This window comes from Hordeum vulgare, chromosome 1H, assembly GCF_904849725.1.
Source record: "Hordeum vulgare subsp. vulgare chromosome 1H, MorexV3_pseudomolecules_assembly, whole genome shotgun sequence".
Taxonomy (NCBI): domain Eukaryota; kingdom Viridiplantae; phylum Streptophyta; class Magnoliopsida; order Poales; family Poaceae; genus Hordeum; species Hordeum vulgare.
Genome location: NC_058518.1, coordinates 13,194,011 through 13,213,850, shown reverse-complemented (window position 1 = coordinate 13,213,850; position 19,840 = coordinate 13,194,011). Strand labels below are relative to the sequence as shown.

Here is a 19,840-nt window from a genome sequence, read left to right as displayed (position 1 = left end):
TTTACAAAAAGTGTGCAACATTGAACGGGCAAAAGTGTTGCGTGTTTTATTATTATCTGGTAAAGATGTATGAAAAAAAATTCTATGAGACCAGGTCTCACGAGTGAGGAGGTGAGACCCATCTCGATGGACGCCATGTGGTGATGCCAATCTTAAAGCATCTAGACCCACTTTGTCCATTTCAAACACATACGTCTGTAGGCGGCTGATGTAGATACATACATAACTCCCGCTGCACCAGCTAGCTAGGCTTCGCTGCTTCTCCTGCTGCTCTCCTCTATGGCGACGCTGAATAACTCGCCGTCGGCCACTAGGGTTTGCCTATTCTCACGCTCGTTCATGACGGCCATGTCAAAAGACCTCTCGTCAATGGCGGCCGCTCGAACGATCTCGTCACCGCCGTTGCTAACTGGACAGAATTCACGTTGGTCGTCACGACGCCGATGCCGGTGGGTGGACTCGTCGTCGACGGCAGACATGTTGCAAAGATAACTCCAGCGCCGTCGTCTTGACGCATGATCACGACCAACATGATGTCCTCCCAGTGCGCAACGACAGACAAAAATCCTTCGAGCGGCCACTGGCGACGAGAGGTCCTTTGACCTGGCCATCATGAACAAGCGAAACCCTAACGACCGGCAGCAAGATTATTCGGCACCGGCATCAACCAGAGCACCAGGAGAAGCAGTGAACCCTATCTCATGCAGCAAGAGTTAAGTACGTATCTACAACAGTAGCGTAGGATACGTACGGGTTTGGAACCGGAAACTGGAATCTAAAATGGGCAAAGTGGATCCACGTGCTTTAAGATTGGCAATCGCCACATGGCGTCCATCGAGATGGGTCTCACCTGCTCGCGTGTGAGACCCGGTCTCATAGGATTTTTTTCCAAGATGTATGCAATTAATCTAAAAATTATATTTGTAAACACCTACTTTTGTTCACAAATTAGAACAATCAACAATTTACACTAAAGGAGCACTCGGTATACTCCATAAAAGACAACAATGTATAACAATATTGGTACTTATCTCACGACCCTTCTGATTAACAAACTTAATGAGTTAAATGAGTAACTCGTGAGCTTGTCTCATCAACTCCTTTTGTTAACGAGGTCAGATTAAAACTTGACTCGAGTCGTTAGTTGCTGAGTTCAAGTCGAGTCGAGCCCAGCCACAAGTTACTCATTTAGCTTGTGAGTTTCTAGTTAAAATTCCAGCCCAAGATCATATCATGCGTTAAATAGATAAGCAGTATGTTGATGTAACGGAAGCAACAAGAATGGTTCAATTCTATCAAATACAATTGTGTGTGTGTGCGCGCGCGCATGAAGGTATGATGGGTATTTTGAAGCCAAATTGAGTAACTAATAGTAGCAAGCCTAACCACTCCAATCCACATAAATATCAAAAGGCTGCCGCCTTGCCTCATAAATTAGATTATACCATCTGTAAAGGCCACTTTGGGGTTACATGACCACTTGATATGTTCGCTAACTTGCTTCAAAAGGATGGTAGTACGAGTCACATAGACTAAAGTTGTTTTATCAGGCACTAATCAGCTTTGACAGCTTCCCTTAAGCTCAATCATAATGCGTTCATTATTTCTCATCAATCCAAAAGAGGACGGCTTAAACAAAGTTATCAAAACACAGTGTTAATCCTATAATCTTGTGCAACTTGGGGAAGCAAGTTGCACTTTCCAAACACAAACAGCAATAATGCAAGCAGCTTCAGGTTCAGACGTCACCATCTGAAAACCATCAGCCGCACATGTCACTTTCCCATCTCCACCACACTTGAACCAGATTGATATCACTACAGCTCTGAATCCATCCACCAGTGAGTTCATGTGTGCAAATATAGAAAAAAAAAGTCGGATCTTGGATGTATGTCTCACATGTCACATGGATGATCCCACAGGAGCTGGAGGATATTCATGTGCGTTTCGCGAAAACCGACCTGAATAATGAGATATATGGAAAACAAATCACTACACCAGCTGAAAATGAGATCCATCTGAGACATTCACCCAAGATCCAACGGCGGTCGTTGATTTCTTCTTCATGCTCGGACACAACATGGTGTTTCTACGATGCAGTCAAGTTCATGTCAAATCTGCCATGGATTTGCTGCCAACTCGATCATCCCTGCTAACCATTACTGGAAACTGATCAAAGTTTATGCATTATTAGAGGATATCAATCATCGATATATGGATCCACATATGTTATGAAACAAACATTAAAACAAAGAGCACGAGTGATGCTGCTAATGATGACCAAGCGAATTAATTATCCGTTGTGCAGTGTAGCAATAAGTACAGCACTCCTTTTTTGTTAATTCACAACTTTGTACACATACTCTGCATAAACAAAGTGCCTTCTTTTCATATATAATAACATGCATGGTGACAAGGAAACACTAAGCCCTACATCAGGAAACAGGCCTAATAGTCTATTGGCAAAGCAGTAATCATACAGGAAGGCAGGAAGGGGGCAGGCAGGTGAGGCGGGCAGATAGCACATTCTACATTAATCTACGGCAAACTGATGTAGGATCTGCGTCAGCATCCAGCAATCCCTTGACCCAAACAAAGCACAATGATTGAGCCTCCAACCAAACATGTTTTTTGGGTGGCAAGAGACCAATGCGGGACGGCGGTGGTGCGCCAGCCTTCATTTCTTGATTCCCACTCGCCATTTACAACACTGCCCACAGGAAGATATTTTTGAGGCATCCAAGGGACATGGTTTTGTCATGTGTCCTTCGCTTGTTTGTTGACCATATATTCTCACTGGAACTGATATCCTGCAAACATTGACGAAGCCCTTCTGCAGCTTTCCAGTCACCAGTGATCTTGGGAAATTGGTCACACACCGACAGCGCTGCCAAACGACAAGAACAGAAGCTGGTAGCTGCGAGGTACGGGGCACTATGAAGACCAGTTTCGCCAGCAAGTTTGGCACTGAGGCTAGCCGTCCAGGATACATTGCATATCCACTTCAGTGATCATCTTCAGGCTTTAGCATTCAGTAGGTTAACTAACTCGATACATTGGATGCCTACCGTAGCAGCCATTCGTTCTTAAGCTTTTGATTCATGGAGATACAACAACAGAGTCTTCAGTTGAAACAGCCCATCAATGTTTTCCTCACTCTATCAACAACACGGTTCCTATGAGTTAGGCTGTTTGACAAGGGAAATTCTTTGCTGTCATCCAGGAGGAATCGGTAGACCTCCCATTGGCGCTCCGACGCTGCCTGTCTCCCGATTTCTGCCTGAAATGAGAAAGGGAAAACAGTAAACACTAACTCTATTGTGGACTTAGTTCACACCTTTCAGTTAGGTTGTAACTCTTACAGAGAAAATGCAGATTCCAAGCGCTTTCAGGGCCAAAGTAGCATCATAGAACACCCGTGGCCGGCCCTTCCCGGATAGTTCAACAGGGTTGGCAACAAGGAGTTCTGTATCAGGTCCACGGTTCACAATCATCACCCTAAGAGGATGGAGCATTTCGGACCTCATGCGAGACCGCAGAGCATCCTGTTTCTCAGGATCAATAACCTTCTTGCCATCTGCTTGCTTGATAAAAAGATCCACCTCTCGAAAACCTTTCTTGTCTGACCAGAATCGCCCATAAGTGACCTAGAATAGAGTAGTTAAAGGTAATAATTAAGCACACTGATGAAATCTCCTTTTTGCAAGCTGTCAATTTTGTATTCATTGAAGACGATACAGTGGGTAAACAGATTCAGAGTAAACGGAGGGAGAATAATTTTTATCATCATAACAGCAAAGGAGAATTAAAATGCCTTTCTGTAAAACAAAACTAAATTTGACTACTTGATCACCAGTGTCTTCAGATATTCAGAAAGTCTACATACGGTCCTCCAGGTACTATTTTTCTCACTCAACCTGAATTTTGCATGTGATTGTATTGTTGTGAACTAAGAGGCTGTAATAAATCATAAGCTATGTACAACAAATGCATGCATATCTTCAAGTACCTTAATGTTGCAGTCCTTGAGTGTCCTCAACATGTCATAAAGGAGACCCTTCTGATCAACACAAAGAATTTGGAGCAGTGTGTGTGCAGGACTGAGGGAATTGTCAAAGTTAATGGTGGCCTTCTGCACCTTCTTCATCTCTGCACAAAGAGGTCTTGAACTGCTCTCACAATCATCTAGTTCCAACCTGAACAGTTCCTCAGAGATTGTTGGTGGAAGAGAAGAGAATCCTTGCTGGAACCCTTCCGCTGATAGGACTTCACAGGTTAGGGAAGGACCTAAGGTAGCAATCAGCATCGAACAAATCTCTTCTTGCCTTTCCTTTGTATGCAACAGTTCCCTTCAGATAGAAATATGAACTGTCATATATATAGCAGAATTATTATACCATGCAACGGACCGACACCATTTGTAATACGCGGCAATTGACATTACAGCAGCAGCCGTAGGGTGTCAAGAGTGAAGTTAATGATTCAGCCACATGCAGAAAACACCTGAACTCTAAGATTGCGACTGGCGGGACTTACATGCCATCAGTGATAAAGAAGAGGTTCACAACTCTCCCGTCAGGCGTGGTCGACACCTTCACTCTCTGGATTATAAACTCCAGCTCCGACAGTATGTGTGTAACATCTGTGAATAAATAGTATGATTATAGTCACAAAAAAAAAAACTGGATGCACAGACATTTAGAGCACGAGGCAGGGAAGAAGTTAGTCCTCACCGTGCAACAGCCCCCTCCGGTCGGTCGAGAAGAGCTTGAGGAGGTAGAACTGCGGGGGGCCAGGCTCGGTGATTTCAGGGTAGAACGGGATGGCGTACGAGGAAGGGCACATGGCCATGAGCCGGTTCTTGAGGCTCCCCCACCGGACGTTGATGGACGGCGAGCGTGGCACCACCCAGAAAATCACGTAGCACCACTGCCCGTCCGTTGACACGTCTGCTAAATCCGACAAGCGCACGAGATTTAGACGGCAATGATGATAAAGAGACCAAAAGACATGTACTACAGAATTAAGAAGCTGCAGACAAAACAGGGCGCTGTAGAACCGAACAGGTTGCAACGACGCCTCGTTAGTACGTAGTTTTTATTATATATGCTTATATCATGATTGAAGCGCTGATGATGATTGACGGCGTGCACACAGTAAGACGAACATGAAAAGTCAGGTGGTATTGCCAATTATTAACAGGGGACATGTAAACTGGGGTGCCAACGATTGACAGTGATTGTACAGCGGCATGGACGGGAAAGTGCGGAGGAGATGCCAAGCTGGCCTCAGAAAAGAAAGCCTGCCTTTTCCACGGACCGGATAATAGTGTGAGAGATAATCATGAAATCTGAAGAAACCACACGTCAGTCACTAATCCTGGGAAATCGACGAGCACGAAGCGGCCAAATGTCCCAAGCTTTATCTTGTCGGACCGGGGGAAAGGCGCCCTCGTCGAGAGATAAATCCAAACAGCTAACCGTCACCAGCCACGCTAATCACAGAGGGGAAAGGGGGATTTTTTTTTTTGGAGCAAAGATAAAATTACTACGCGCGGCACTTATCGTCCCCCCCAATCCCGGATGGCGGTGGCAAGAATCCCGCCGAGGCATGCGATTCGCGCTCGCAGTCACTGGAGCAGGCGATTCGATCGGTGCGGCGGCGGCAGGGGGGAGGGAGCGGCACCGGAGTTGAAGCACGGAAAAAAAGGATTTTGGGAACGCGGGTGGAAAGGGGAGGAGGAGGGGGGCTCACCGCCGCGGGTGATGCGGAGGCCGAACTCGAGGATGGTGCGGCAGAGGTCGCAGCCGAGGCCGGCCTGGTCGGGGCAGTTGACGGTGACGACGCTGTCGTCGCCGTCCGCCGCCGCCAGCTCCATCACCACGGCGTCCTCCGCCCCCGGCCCGCCGCCGCGGCCCCCCAGCACCGTCCTCCCGCCTCCGCCACCGCCCCCGCCGCCGCGGCCCGTGGAGGACCTCCCCGCCATCGGCATCGCCCGCCCGCCTGGGATCCCGGCCCGCTTCTCGGCGCCTCTCCTTTGGTTTCGTGGCTGGGGTGGGACGGGGTGGGTTGGAACTGTGGAGTATCGTGTGGTGCTGTTTTTATTTTTTCTGTTGCGTTGCGTGGGCGAGGCGGCGGGCGCGTTGATATCGCCGGGCGGCCTGCTGGTGGGCCCCGCCGCTGAGTCAGCGCCGGGAGGGACGCGTGCGGCGGGAGCTGGCTGCCGCTCCGCGAGGGCGGCCCAACCAGCTTCTTTCCTTTTCAAAAAAAAAAGACAAACAAATAATAAGTGTCACACGTGTATAGGACTCTAGACCAACTCCAACGGAGCTATCCATTTCATCCGCTGACGTCCGTTTGGGTCGGCGCGGACACAAAAGTCGGTTCAATGCGTCGATCCAAACGGACGTGCGTCCGCTTTTCGTTCGCGGGCGACCCATTCCCGGCCCATTTTTGAGCCGGATTTGCATCGTCGCGGACACGAGACGGACGCGCGCGCTCGCCTTCTCCTCGCGCCCGGGCTCGCTGGTCGGTGTCACATTGGCCTCCTCCCATCCTACAGCAACCCTCGCCTCGTCGCCGACGTCGCCGCCCATTTTTTTCCGGTGACTCTGCCAGCTGCCGGCCACGACCGCGACCAAGAAGCCGCCTCACCGCCCCGGCCAAATCCTCAACGGCACGCTCGTCGGACGCCGGCCCGCTCGTCGGACGACTCCCTTCGTCGTCCGTCTCCTTTGCCAACGCCCGCAAGATGTTCGACAGTTAGCCAAGGTACAAAATGGACGCCAACGACGAGTTTTTTTTCCACAATTTCCTTTGCAACTCCGACGATTCATCGTCCGATGATGAGGAGGAGATATTGGCTGCCGTGTTGGTCATCACCAACTCAATAGCCAGCGACCGTTGTTTCATGGCTCCATTCCGAGCCACCTGATACGTCTCCAAAGTATCTATATTTTTTTATTGTTCCATGTTGTTATATTATCATTCTTGGATGTTTTACAATCATTTTATATCATTTTTTGGTACTAACCTATTCACATAGTGCCCAGTGTCAATTGTTGTATTCTGCATGTTTTTTACATCGCAGGAAATCAATACCAAACGGAGTCCAAACGCAGCGAAACTTTTTGTGGATATTTTTTGAGTCAGAAGACATACAGTGGACCAGGAACGCACCTGAGGGGAGCTCCGATGGGAGCACAACCCACCAGGGCGCGCCCCGGTGGGTTGTGCCCTCCTCGTTGGCCTCCCGCACCGTCTCTTTGCTCTATAAATACCCCAATATTCCAGAAATCCTAGGAAGGGGGACGAAAATCAAATCCAGTCGCCGCAGAGTCCAGAAACACCAGATCCAATCTAGACACCATCACGGAGGGGTTCATCATGTCCATTGGTGCCTCTCCGATGGTGCGTGAGTAGTTCTTTGTAGGTCTACGGGTCCATAGTTAGTAGCTAGATGGCTTCCTCTCTCTATCTTGATTATCAATACAATGGTCTTTTGGAGATCCATATGATGTAAGCTTTTTTGCGGTGTGTTTGTTGGGATCCGATGAACTTTGAGTTTATGATCAGATCTATGTTTTTATCCATGAAAGTTATTTGTGTCTTCTTTGATCTCTTATATGAGTGATTGATTATAGCCTCGTATTTCTTCTCCGATACTTGGGTTTTATTTAACCAACTTGATCTATTTATCTTGCAATGGGAAGAGGTGCTTTGTGATGGGTTTGATCTTACGGTGCTTGATCCCAGTGACAGAAAGGGAAACGACACATATGTATCGTTGCTATTAAGGATAACAAGATGGGGTCTATTTCTACATAAATAGATCTTGTCTACATAATGTCATCGTTCTTATTGCATTACTCCATTTTTCCATGAACTTAATACACTAGATGCATGCTGGATAGCGGTCGATGTGTGAAGTAATAGTAGTAGATGCATGCAGGAGCCGGTCTACTAATCTTGGACGTGATGCCTATATAATGATCATTGCCTAGATATCGTTATGATTATTTGAAGTTATATCAATTGCCCAACAGTAATTGTTTTTCCATCGTTTGCTATTTTTCTCGAGAGAAGCCACCAGTGAAACATATGCCCCCCGGGTCTCTTTTCATCATATTTGCCTTTGCGATCTATTTTCCTTTGATTTTTATTTTCATATCTATTAAACCAAAAATACAAAAATACCTTGATGCAATTTATTTGTTCCGCGATCTATTTATCCTATCTACCACTTTTACTTCACGTTATTTGCTTATCTTGAGGCGTCGTACCTGAAAGGGATTGACAACCCCTTTAACACATCGGGTTGCGAGTATTTATTATTTGTGTACAGGTGTTGTTTACGTGGTGTGAGGAGGTTCTCCTACTGGTTCGATAACCTTGGTCTCATCATTGAGGAAATACGTACCGTCGCTATACTGCATCATCCCTTCCTCTTTGGGGAAATACCGACGTAGTTCTAGTAGACATCACCACCTTCCGGCGTTGAATCGCAACCGAGAGAGCGGGCATCTCGTTCTTTGGAAGGACTACTTTGATACAACAAATCCGTGTTCAAACATCAAAAATTTCATCGTCGTTTCCGTATGAGAAGGTGATACGTCTCAAACGTATCTATAATTTTTGATGGTTTCACGATGTTATCTTGTCATCTTTGGGTGTTTTATGTACCTTTTATATCTTTTTTTGGGACTAACTTATTAATTCAGTGCCAAGTGCCAGTTCCTGTTTTTTCTGTGTTTTTGGCTCTTTTCAGATCTGATTTTGGAACGGAGTCCAAACGGAATAAAATCTCCAAAATGATTTTTTTCCCGAACGAAAGAAGATCAGGGGGCGTGTGGGCCAAGCCATGAGGGCTGCAGGGAGCCCACAAGCCCCCACTCCACCACCAGGGGGGAGGCGGCGGTGGGCAGGCTTGTGGCCTCCCTGGCGCCCCCCTGACCTAGATCTTGCGCCTATATATTCCCTAAAAATCAGAAAAAAAAAATCAAGGGAGCCTCGAAAATATTTTTCCGCCGCCGCAAGCTTCCGTTTCCGCGAGATCTCATCTGGAGACCCTTCCCGGCGCCCTGCCGGAGGGGACTTTGGAGTTGGAGGGCTTCTTCATCATCATCATCGCCCGTCCAATGACTCGTGAGTAGTTCACTTAAGACCTACGGGTCCGTAGTTAGTAGCTAGATGGCTTCTTCTCTCTCTTGGATCTTCAATACAAAGTTCTCCATGATCTTCATGGAGATCTATACGATGTAATCTTCTTTGACGGTGTGTTTGTCGAGATTCGATGAATTGTGGATTTGTGATCAGATTATCTATGATATATATTTGAGTCTTTGCTGATTTTTTATATGCATGATTTGATATCCTTGTAAGTCTCTCCGAGTCTTGGGTTTTGTTTGGCCAACTAGATCTATGATTCTTGCAATGGGAGAAGTGCTTGGTTTTGGGTTCTTACCATGTGGTCACCTTTCCCAGTTACAGTAGGGGCAACAAGGCACACATTGAGTTGTTGCCATCAAGGGTAACAAGGTGGGCTCTGTCGTTGATATGAGATTGTCCATCTACATCATGTCATCTTGCTTAAGGCGTTACTTTGTTCTTTTGGACTTAATACACTAGATGCATGCTGGATAGCGGTCGACGTGTGGAGTAATAGTAGTAGATGCAAAAAGTATCGGTCTACTTGTTTTGGACGTGATGCCTATAGATATAATCATTGCCATAGATAACGTCACGACTTTGCGGTTCTATCAATTGCTCGACAGTAATTTGTTCACCCACCGTCTACTTGCTTTCATGAGAGAAGCCACTAGTAAACACTACGGCCCCCGAGTCTATTCACATCTATCGTTTACACCTCCGCTTTTACTTTGCTTTGTTACTTTGTTGCTTTCAGATCTCACTTTGCGAACAATCTATAAGGTATTGACAACCCCTTCATAGCGTTGGGAGCAGGTTCTTTGTGTTTGTGCAGACACTTGTGATACTCCTTAAATGGATCGATACCTTGGTTCTCAAACTGAGGGAAATACTTACCACCGCTGCGCTACATCACCCTTACCGCTTCGAGGGAACACCAACGCAAGGCTCCAAGGCCATGGGGAAATCCTTTGCATATTTGCCTAGGAAGTCCCTAAAGGCGTAGCCGTAGCAGAAGGATTCGTGGTGCCGTTGCTGAGGAGAATCAAGACAAGAATAGTCTCCCGTGAGCACGTGTTTCTAGCGCCGTTGGAAGGCCTTTTGTTGCAGTAGTAGTAGGCATCTTTTCAACCGTATTAGAGAGGGGGTGGTCAGCTACAATGACTATTTCGAGTGCAAAGAGGATGCCATTGGAAAGATTCGTTTCTCCTCTTATCAAAAATGCACTGCCGCCATCCGAATGCTTGCATACGGAGGGCCCGGTGATCTCATTGACGAGTACGTCTGTATGAGCGAGTCTACATGCCTAGAGTCTCTATATAAGTTCTGCAAGGCTGTTATTGTTGTGTTTGGCCCTGAGTACTTGAGAGAGCCGACTCCTAAAGATACAACCAGTTTGTTTGCAATGAATGCCAACAGGGGCTTCCCAGGGATGCTTGGCAGCATAGACTGCATTGCACTGGGAGTGGAAGAACTACCCTTCTGCTTGGCAAGGGCAGTATAAGGGTCATGTCAGGGACTGCACTGTCATACTAGAGGTCGTGGCGTCTCAAGATCTCTGGATCTGGCACTCTTTCTTTGGCATGGCCGGATCACACAATGATATCAGTGTGCTCCAGAGCTCGCAAGTTTTTGCTAGGCTCGCAGAAGGTAACAACCCACCGTTGAACTTTACTATCAATGGCCACAACTACGACAAATGATACTACCTGGGTGACGGTATCTATCCTCAGTGGACCACTATTATCAAGACAATCACTGACCCTGTCGGAGAGACGAGGAAAAGATTTGCCCAAGAGCAAGAGAGTGCTAGGAAGGATGTCGAGCGTGCCTTTGGTGTTTTGCAATCTCGATGGGGCATCATTCGGTATCTGATTGGCACTCTCTAGCAATAGCTAGACGAATGTTGATTCTGTGACAACACACCTTCCCCTGCAACGGCACCAGAAGAATGCTGCTAGCACTCCCCGGCAACGAAACTAGAAGAATGTTGTTGATGGCCCACCAGCGCGTGGGTTCGCAGCAGTTTTCGAGGGTAGAGTATTCGACCCAAATTTGTTGACTCGCCAGGAGGTGAGAGAATACTCTCGAGTATTAGCAGCTGAATTTGTCTGATTCAACCGCACCTAAAAGATTAGTATCTGCAAGCAAAGTAGTAGCAGCAAAGTAATATGATAACAACGGTGTTAGAAACGATCTGTTGACATGGCAGACTATTTCTAACGGTCGTATCAATGGCGCCAGAAGTTGCCCGTTGACGGAAATTGTCTGTTCCCGTCAACGACCAGCGAACCAAAAATATAGCAGGTAGCAGCAGTGTAACGAGTAACGACAGTGGCAAGGAACAATAGTAGTGACAGCAGTAGCAAGTAGCAACAGTAGCAAGCGACAGTAGTAACAGCAGTAGCAGCAGAGCAAGACAAGTAACAGCAGCAGTGGGACAAACTCGTAGGCAATGGGTCAGTGATTCTTTTGGATGATATTCATCATGCAATAGTTATAACACGGAGAGATATGTGGCTAGCTCCCGTTCGTTAATGTGATGTAGGCATGCATTCCGTGTGTAGTCATACGTGCTTAGTGAAAAGAACTTCCATGACATCTATTGTCCATCCCTCCCGTGGCAGCGGGGTCCAAAAGGATACTACAGGATATTAAGGTTCTCCTTTTAATAAAGAACTGGAATAACGCATTAGCACTTGGTGAACACATGAACTCCTGAAACTATGATCATCACCGGGAGTGGTTCCGGTTATTGTCACTCCGGGGTTGCCGGGTCATAACACATAGTAGGTAACTACAACTTGCAAGATCGGATCTAAAACACACATATATTGGTGACAACATAATAGTTTCAGATCTGAAATCATGGCACTCGGGCCCTAGTGACAAGCATTAAGCATGGCAAAGTAGTAACAACATCAATCTCAGAACATAGTGGATACTAGGGATCAATCCCCATCAAAACTAACTCGATTACATGATAGATCTCATCCTGCTCATCACCGCCCAGCGAGCCTACGAATAGATTACTGACGAACGATGAAGAGCTTCATGGAATTGGAGAGGGAAGAAGGTTGACGATGACGATGGCGACGATTTTCCCTCTCCGGAGCCCAAAACATACTCCAGATCTGTCCTCCAGATGAAGAACAGGATGTGGCGGCGCCTCCGTATCGCAAACGCGACGAAATCTTTGTAGGGTAACGTAGCATAAATTCAAAAAAAATCCTACGCATATTCAGATCTTCCTGTGGAGAGACCAGCAACGAGAGAGGGGTGAGAGCATCTTCATACCTTTGAAGATCGCTAAGCGGAAGCATTGATAGAACGCGGTTGATGGAGTCGTACTCGCGGCGATTCAGATCGCGGTGTGATTCCGATCTAGTGCCGAACCACGACACCTCCGCGTTCAACACACGTGCAGCCCGGTGACGTCTCCCGCACCTTGATCCAGCAAGGAGGAGGGTGAGGTTAGGGAAGATCTCCGGCAGCACAACGGCGTGGTGTCGATGGAGAGACGAGGTCTCCCGGCAGGGCTTCGCCAAGCACCGGCAAAGAGGAGGAGAAAGAAGAGCAGGGCTGCGCCGAGGGAGAGGGAAAACTGTGTGTCAAACAGCCCCGAAACCCCCCACTATATATAGGAGGAGGGGAGGGGGTGCCACCCCTAGGGTTCCCACCCTAGGTGGTGCGGCAGCCCCCCATATGGGAGGTGCGGCGGCCAGGGCAGGGGGAGGGGGTGGCGCACCCCTAGGTGAGCCTTAGGCCCGCCAGCGCCTAGGGTCCCCCCCTCTCCACCTCCTGCGCCTTGGGCTGAGTGTGGGGGGCGCACCAGCCAACCTAGGGGCTGGTTCCCTCCCGCACTTGGCCCATCTAGCCTCCTGAGGTCATGGCCCCCTTCTGGTGGACCCATGGGGCCACTTCCAGTGGTCCCGGTACGTTACCGGCGACGCCCGAAACACTTCCGGTGTCCAAAACCATCCGTCCTATATATCAATCTTTACCTCCGGACCATTCCGGAGCTCCTCGTGACATCCGGGATCTCATCCGGGACTCCTAACATCCTTCAGTAACCTCGTATAACAATTCCCTATAACCCTAGCGTCATCGAACCTTAAGTGTGTAGACCCTACGGGTTCGGGAGACAGGCAGACATGACCGAGACACCTCTCCGGCCAATAACCATCAGCGGGGTATGGATACCCATGGTGGCTCCCACTTGCTCCAGATGGTGTCATCAGATGAACCACGATGTCAAGGATTCAATCAATCCCGTATACAATTCCCTTTGTCTATCGGTATAGAACTTGCCCGAGATTCGATCGTCGGTATACCTATACCTTGTTCAATCTCGTTACCGGTAAGTCTCTTTACTCGTTCCGTAGCACGTCATCGTGTGACTAACTCCTTAGTCACATTAAGCTCATGATGATGTTCTACCGAGTGGGCCCAGAGATACCTCTCCATCACGCGGAGTGACAAATCCCGATCTCGATTCGTACCAACCCAACAGACACTTTCAGAGGTACCCGTAGTGCACCTTTATAGTCACCCAGTTACGTTGTGACGTTTGATACACCCAAAGCACTCCTACGGTATCCGGGAGTTGCACAATCTCACGGTCGAAGGAAAAGACACTTGACATTAGAAAAGCTTTAGCATACGAACAATACGATCTAGTGCTACGCTTAGGATTGGGTCTTGTCCATCACATCATTCTCCCAATGATGTGATCCCGTTATCAATGACATTCAATGCCCATGATCAGGAAACCATGATCATATATTGATCAACGAGCTAGCCAACTAGACGCTTGCTAGGGACACATTGTAATCTATTTATTCACACATGTATTATTGTTTCCTGTTAATACAATTATAGCATGAACAATAGACGATTATCATGAACAAGGAAATATGATAATAACCATTTTATTATTGCCTCTAGGGCATATTTCCAACAATCTTCTCGTCTGATTTTTTTTGGGCGAAAGTGAATTTACAGAGCTGAGATTGGGGGCGGCGGAGCCACGTGGGCCCCACAAGCTTGGTTGTCGCGACCAGGGGGGCTTGTGGCCCAATGGCCCACCCCCTCTGGTGGATCTTTGCGCAGGTATTTTTCATATTTTCCAGAAAAATTCTCTGTAAATTTTCAGGACGTTCCGAGAACTTTCATTTCTGCACAAAAACAACACCATGGCAATTCTGCTGAAAACAGCGTCAGTCCGGGTTAGTTCCATTCAAATCATGCAAATTAGAGTCCAGAACAAGGGCAAAAGAGTTTGCAAAAGTAGATACGATGGAGACGTATCAAACTCCCCCAAGCTTAAAACCTTGCTTGTCCTCAAGCAACTCAGATGACAAACTGAGAGAGAAAGAAAAACTTTGACAAACTCTGTTTGATCTTGTTGTTGCAACTATGTCTAACTCATAACCAGAATTTCAGGAAGATCACAAGTTAACCACATAAGCAAGTGACATAAAGGTCTCACGGTAAACTAATATCAATGGCATAATCAGCTAGCGAGCAAATAATAATGAGTTTCAGATACCAACAATTCAATCAAAACAAGCATGAAGCAATATGAATAGGTGGTATCTCGCTAGCTCTTTCTGAGACCGCAAAACATAAATGCAGAACACTTTCAAAGATCAAGGGCTGATTAAACATTGTAATTCATAGCAACGAAGATCTAGTCATAGTCATACTCAATATCAATCAAAAGCAAAGCATAAAAATGACAGAGGTGCTCTCTAATTGGTGCTTATATAAGAAGAGGATGACTCAACGGGAAAATAAATAGACAGGCCCTTCGCAGAGGGAAGCATTGATTTGCAGAGGTGCCAGAGCTCAAGCTTTGAAAACAGAGATAATAATTTTGGGTGGCATGCTTTCATTGTCAACGCAATGACCAAGAGTTCTCAATATCTTCCACGCTACTCATGCTATAGGAGGTTCCCAAACAGAAAAGTAAAGTTTTAACTCCCCCACAACCAATCAATCACACTCCACGGCTAGCCGAATCCTCAGGTACCGTCCATACTAACATCAATCCAGGGGGAGTCTTGTTTTAAAGTTATGTTTTCGATTTAAGCGTGGAACTGGGCATTCCAATCACCAGCCCCTTTCTCGTGAATGATAGTGAATAAACACATGTCGAGGATAACACGCCTAACATGGAAGATACCAATAGCCCCTGTCATCACATGAGCAGTTCGGGCATGCAAAACAGATTATTTCTTGAAGGTTAGAGAATGGCACATGCAAATTTACTTGGAACGGCAGGTAAATACCGCAAATAGGTAGGTATGGTGGACTCTCATGGAAAAACTTTTGGGTTTATGGAAGTGGATGCACAAGCAGTATTCCGCTTAGTACAAGTGAAGGCTAGCAAAAGACTGGGAAGCAACCAACTAGAGAGTGACAACGGTCATCAAGATGCAATGAGTTTGACTACCATGGAATGCAAGCATGAACAGGATATAAATCACCATGAACACGAACATCATAGAGGCTATGTTGATTTTGTTTCAACTACATGCATGAACATGCGCCAAGTCAAGCCACTTGAAACATTCAAAGGAGAATACCATCCTATCATACTACATCATAGTCATCTCAAAATCTATGTTGGTATTAAAGACAAACCATTATAAGCTCCTAGCTAAATAAGCATGGCATCAGAAACTATGATCTCTAAGTTGTCATTGCAAACATGGTTCTCTCACAACAAAGCTGAATCTAGGACGACAAGCTAGTCATATTTACAAAAACAAAATAGATAGAGTTCATACCAGCTTTGCCAGTCTCAGTCACTTCATCATATATCATCATTATTGCCTTTCACTTGCACGATCAAACGATGTGAACAACAATAAGCGTGCTCGTGCAATGGACTAAGCTGAATCTGCAGGCAAACACAAAGGAGAAGACAAAGTAATATGGCTCTTTGAAAGCTAAACAGGTATGCATGCAAGAGCCACTAAACATTGTAACCAATATCTTCTACCTTGACCCAAAGAAAAAGAAAACTATTTACACGGAAAGCTCCCAACAAGCAAAAGAAGAAAGGAAAATCTTTTTGGGTTTTCTCAAAAGGACACAAAACAAGAAAACAAGAAAACGAAAATAAACTAGCTTGGATAATACAGTGGCAAAGTGTAAACACCGGCGAACAAAGTAAAAGCATAAGCATGAATGTAAGGTCGGTGAGAACACGTACTCCCCCAAGCTTAGGCTTTTGACCTACCTTGGTCTACTCCCAAGGCGGGAAATAACCAGCTCCGGGGTACTCCGGAGCGGACTGTGGATGCCACTGCTGTGTGAGCTCCTCTGGCTCCCACTGATAAACTGGCGTCTGATACTCGACTGGCGGCTCGGGCACGGGCACCTGTGGTTGGGCCAAGCCCCAATATGCGTAGATGTCCGAGGGCATAATAGTGTACCTGCATGCATGAAGATCGAACAAAGAAGGAGCATGCAAAGTAATAGTCTCTCGGGTACCCTGACTAAATACCAGGTTATAAATCATCCGTCTACTAGCATCTCTATCCAGAAAATCATGGCGAACCATGCTGCCGTAATCCTCGCGAAGTCTAATGGGTATCTCAAAGTGTCTAGCGAGACGAGTAGCATAGATACCTCCATAGAAGACACCTTTGGAACGGTTTGTGTTCAACCGCTGAGCTACTATAGCACCTAGGCTATAAGTCTTAGTGCTATAAAGGCCTTCGCGCAAACCGCAAGGTCTGGAGAGCTAAGTGATCCAGCCTCCCCACGGCCAATCAAACATTTTCCCACAAATAATGAGAAGTACTGAAGCACAGGAAAATGTATGCTAGCAATTCTAGCGTGAGACACTCCTCTCTCCTCTCCAACAGCAATAGTACCTATGAAGTCCTCCAAGTCCCGTGGACGAGGATCATGAATATCCCCAACATAAGGTAATTTGCATGCATTACAAAAATCCTGCAGTGTCATGCACTGGAGGATATCGTACAACATGAACTCAACCATGGGAGGATTCTTCCTCGGATAAAAGTTTGAAGCTTTGAACGAAAATATTGGTGAGGAGGAGGTATTGTGAGCACTTATCTTCAACGAACGCGGTAAGACCTGCGTTCTCCACCAAGTAATAAAAGTCTTCATAAAGCCTGGTGGCGCGTAAAAATTCATCACTTGGCCACTCGCACGCTCGAACTTCCGTGACTCGAGGAACCACGTACTTGGGGAGGTTCTTCTCATCCTCCTTGGGGTTACGACTTGAAGATCCTCTCAAGAACCTCCTCATCTTTTTCCTTTTCTAGCTCTGAAAAATTCTGAAATTTTTAGAGACTTCGAAAGAAAAGTGAATAAGGATTAACCCAACTCGTAGCAACTACTCCTACTAGTGCCTAGAGACCGTATCATGTGCTAAAACTACTTGGGACCAGCTAAAATCAACATTTCAAGCTCAAGAACAGGGTCACCAAGGTAGCAAGAATACGCGAAGGATAAAGCACTAGAGCAAAAACTAATTGGACCAATGGAGGAGTCACTTACCAAAGAGCAATTTCCCCAAAACGGTTCGGAGAATGATGCTTTGAGCAAGGAGATCAAAAATCACAGCCAAATGAGCAAGAACACGGGTTTGAGCTGCGATTTTTTTTTCTGGAGGAAGAAGAAGAGGATGAGAGCTAGAGTGAGTGGAGGGGGCCCCTGTGGGCCCCACAAGCTTGCTTCCCACGGCCAGGGGGTGGCCCGTGGTGACAGGGCTTGTGGCCCATTGGGGTGGCCCCCAGGCCAGCTCTTTGTCCCAGTATTTTTCAAATATTCCAGAAAAAATCATACTAGATTTTCAGGACCATCGGAGAAGTTTTATTTTCGAGGTATTTTTCTCCGGGACGCTAAAACAGAAAACAGGAAAAAATAAACTAAACCTATCATTTTTCTTCTAAGCAAAATAAAATGAAAGCTTAAAATAGAGGTATGTGACTCTTTAGTTCATCCATTTCATGGTCATCGAAAGAAATTCGTCAATGGGGTTGATCAAATCCTTATGACAAAACTTTCTCGAATCGCAAGAGAGAACGGAGAATTTTCGAATAGCCACTAAGTCACCACAATGGGGATATGAATCTCCCCAACAAGCAATTCATACTTCATCTTGACACGAGGAATAGGGCATTCAAAGCTCCCAATAAGAATCGATGAAGTTTTTTCGATAGCATTGATGCAATGTACTTGATATCATTTCTTCAGAAAGTGCATGGTATGCTCATTACCGTTGACGTGGAAAGTGACATCGCCTTTGTTGCAATCTATAACAGCCCCTGAAGTGTTTAAAAAGGGTCTTTCGAGGATGACCGCCATGGCATCGTCCTCGGGAATATCCAAGATAATAAAGTCTGTTAAGATAGTGGTGTTAGCAACCACAACAGGCACATCCTCGCAAATGCCAACAAGGAAAGCAGTTGATTTGTCGGCCATTTGCAGAGAAATTTCAGTGGGTGTCAACTTATCCAATTCAAGTCTACGATAAAGAGAGAGAGAGGCATAACACTAACTCCAGCTCCAAGGTCACATAAGGCAGTTCTTACGTAGTTTCCTTTAATGGAGCAAGGTATAGTGGACACTCCGGGATCACCAAGTTTCTTTGGAGTTCCAGCCTTGAAAGTGTAATTGGCAAGCATGGTGGAGATATCAAGATCTGGTATCTTTCGTTTATTGGTCATGATATCTTTCATGTACTTGGCATATGGAGACATTTTGAGCATATCAACTAACCGCATCTGCAGAAAGACGGGTCTTATCATTTCAATAAAGCGCTCAAAATCCTCATCATCCTTTTTCTTGGATGGCTTAGGAGGAAAGGGCATAGGTCTCTGAACCCATGGCTCTCTTTCTTTACCATGCTTCCTAGCGGTGAAGTCATTCTTATCATATCTCTTAGGTTGTGGGTTATCAGGATTAACTGTAGGTTCAATCTCCACATCCTTATCATTGCTAGGTTGAGCATCATTATGAACATCGATGTCCACATTGTCACCAGGTTCATGTTCATCACCAGATTGTGTTTCTGCATCAGACGCAGAAATATCATTTGGTTCTTCAGGTGTGACAGTATTTGGTGGACTAACATGCAGGTTTCTATCATCCTTCTTCTTCTCCTTAGGATTACTGGGTGCATCTGCATTAATTCCTTGAGAATCTTGATCAATTCTCTTAGGATGACCTTCAGGATACAAAGGTTCCTGAGTCATTTTGCCTCCTCTAGTGATGACTCTGACAGAGTTGTTATTTAATTCATTGAGCAGGTCATTCTGAGCTTTAAGTACTTGTTCTACCTGAGTAGTAATCATAGAGGCATGTTTACTCAGAAGCTTCAGATCATTGACATTTCTGTCCACACAAGCACTTAAGTGACTAAGCATACGAGTGCTTTGTTCCAAATGTCTGCTAACATAATCATTGAAACTCTGTTGTTTGGCAACAAAGTTGTCAAATTCATCAAAGCATAGGCTAGCAGGTTTATCAAAAGGAATATCACTCTCATCAAACCTACGCAGAGAATTTACTTGTACTACCTGTATCGGGTTATCGAGACCATGGATCTCTTCGATAGGTGGTAGGTTTTTGACATCTTCAGATCTAATACCTTTCCCTTGCATAGATTTCTTGGCTTCTTGCATATCTTTGGGACTTAGGAATAGAA

At 46.0% G+C, this 19,840-nt stretch overlaps 1 protein-coding gene across 2 annotated transcripts; it reads right to left on the bottom strand.

Moving 5' to 3' along the window:
* Positions 1-2,365: 2,365 nt before the first annotated feature.
* LOC123445670 (ACT domain-containing protein ACR9) lies at positions 2,366-6,115 on the bottom strand. 2 transcript variants are annotated; one of them, XM_045122799.1, is made up of 6 exons: positions 5,755-6,115; positions 4,734-4,949; positions 4,537-4,642; positions 4,010-4,349; positions 3,363-3,647; positions 2,366-3,280 (listed from the first exon to the last, which is right to left on the bottom strand). In XM_045122799.1, exons 1-6 carry the CDS (start codon positions 5,990-5,992, stop codon positions 3,125-3,127), a joined length of 1,341 nt encoding a protein of 446 aa, XP_044978734.1. In that variant the 5' UTR covers positions 5,993-6,115; the 3' UTR covers positions 2,366-3,124. The 2 variants fall into 2 exon arrangements, with proteins under 2 accessions (XP_044978734.1, XP_044978660.1); XM_045122725.1 differs by having other exon boundaries at positions 4,734-4,952; positions 5,755-6,093.
* Positions 6,116-19,840: the final 13,725 nt, after the last annotated feature.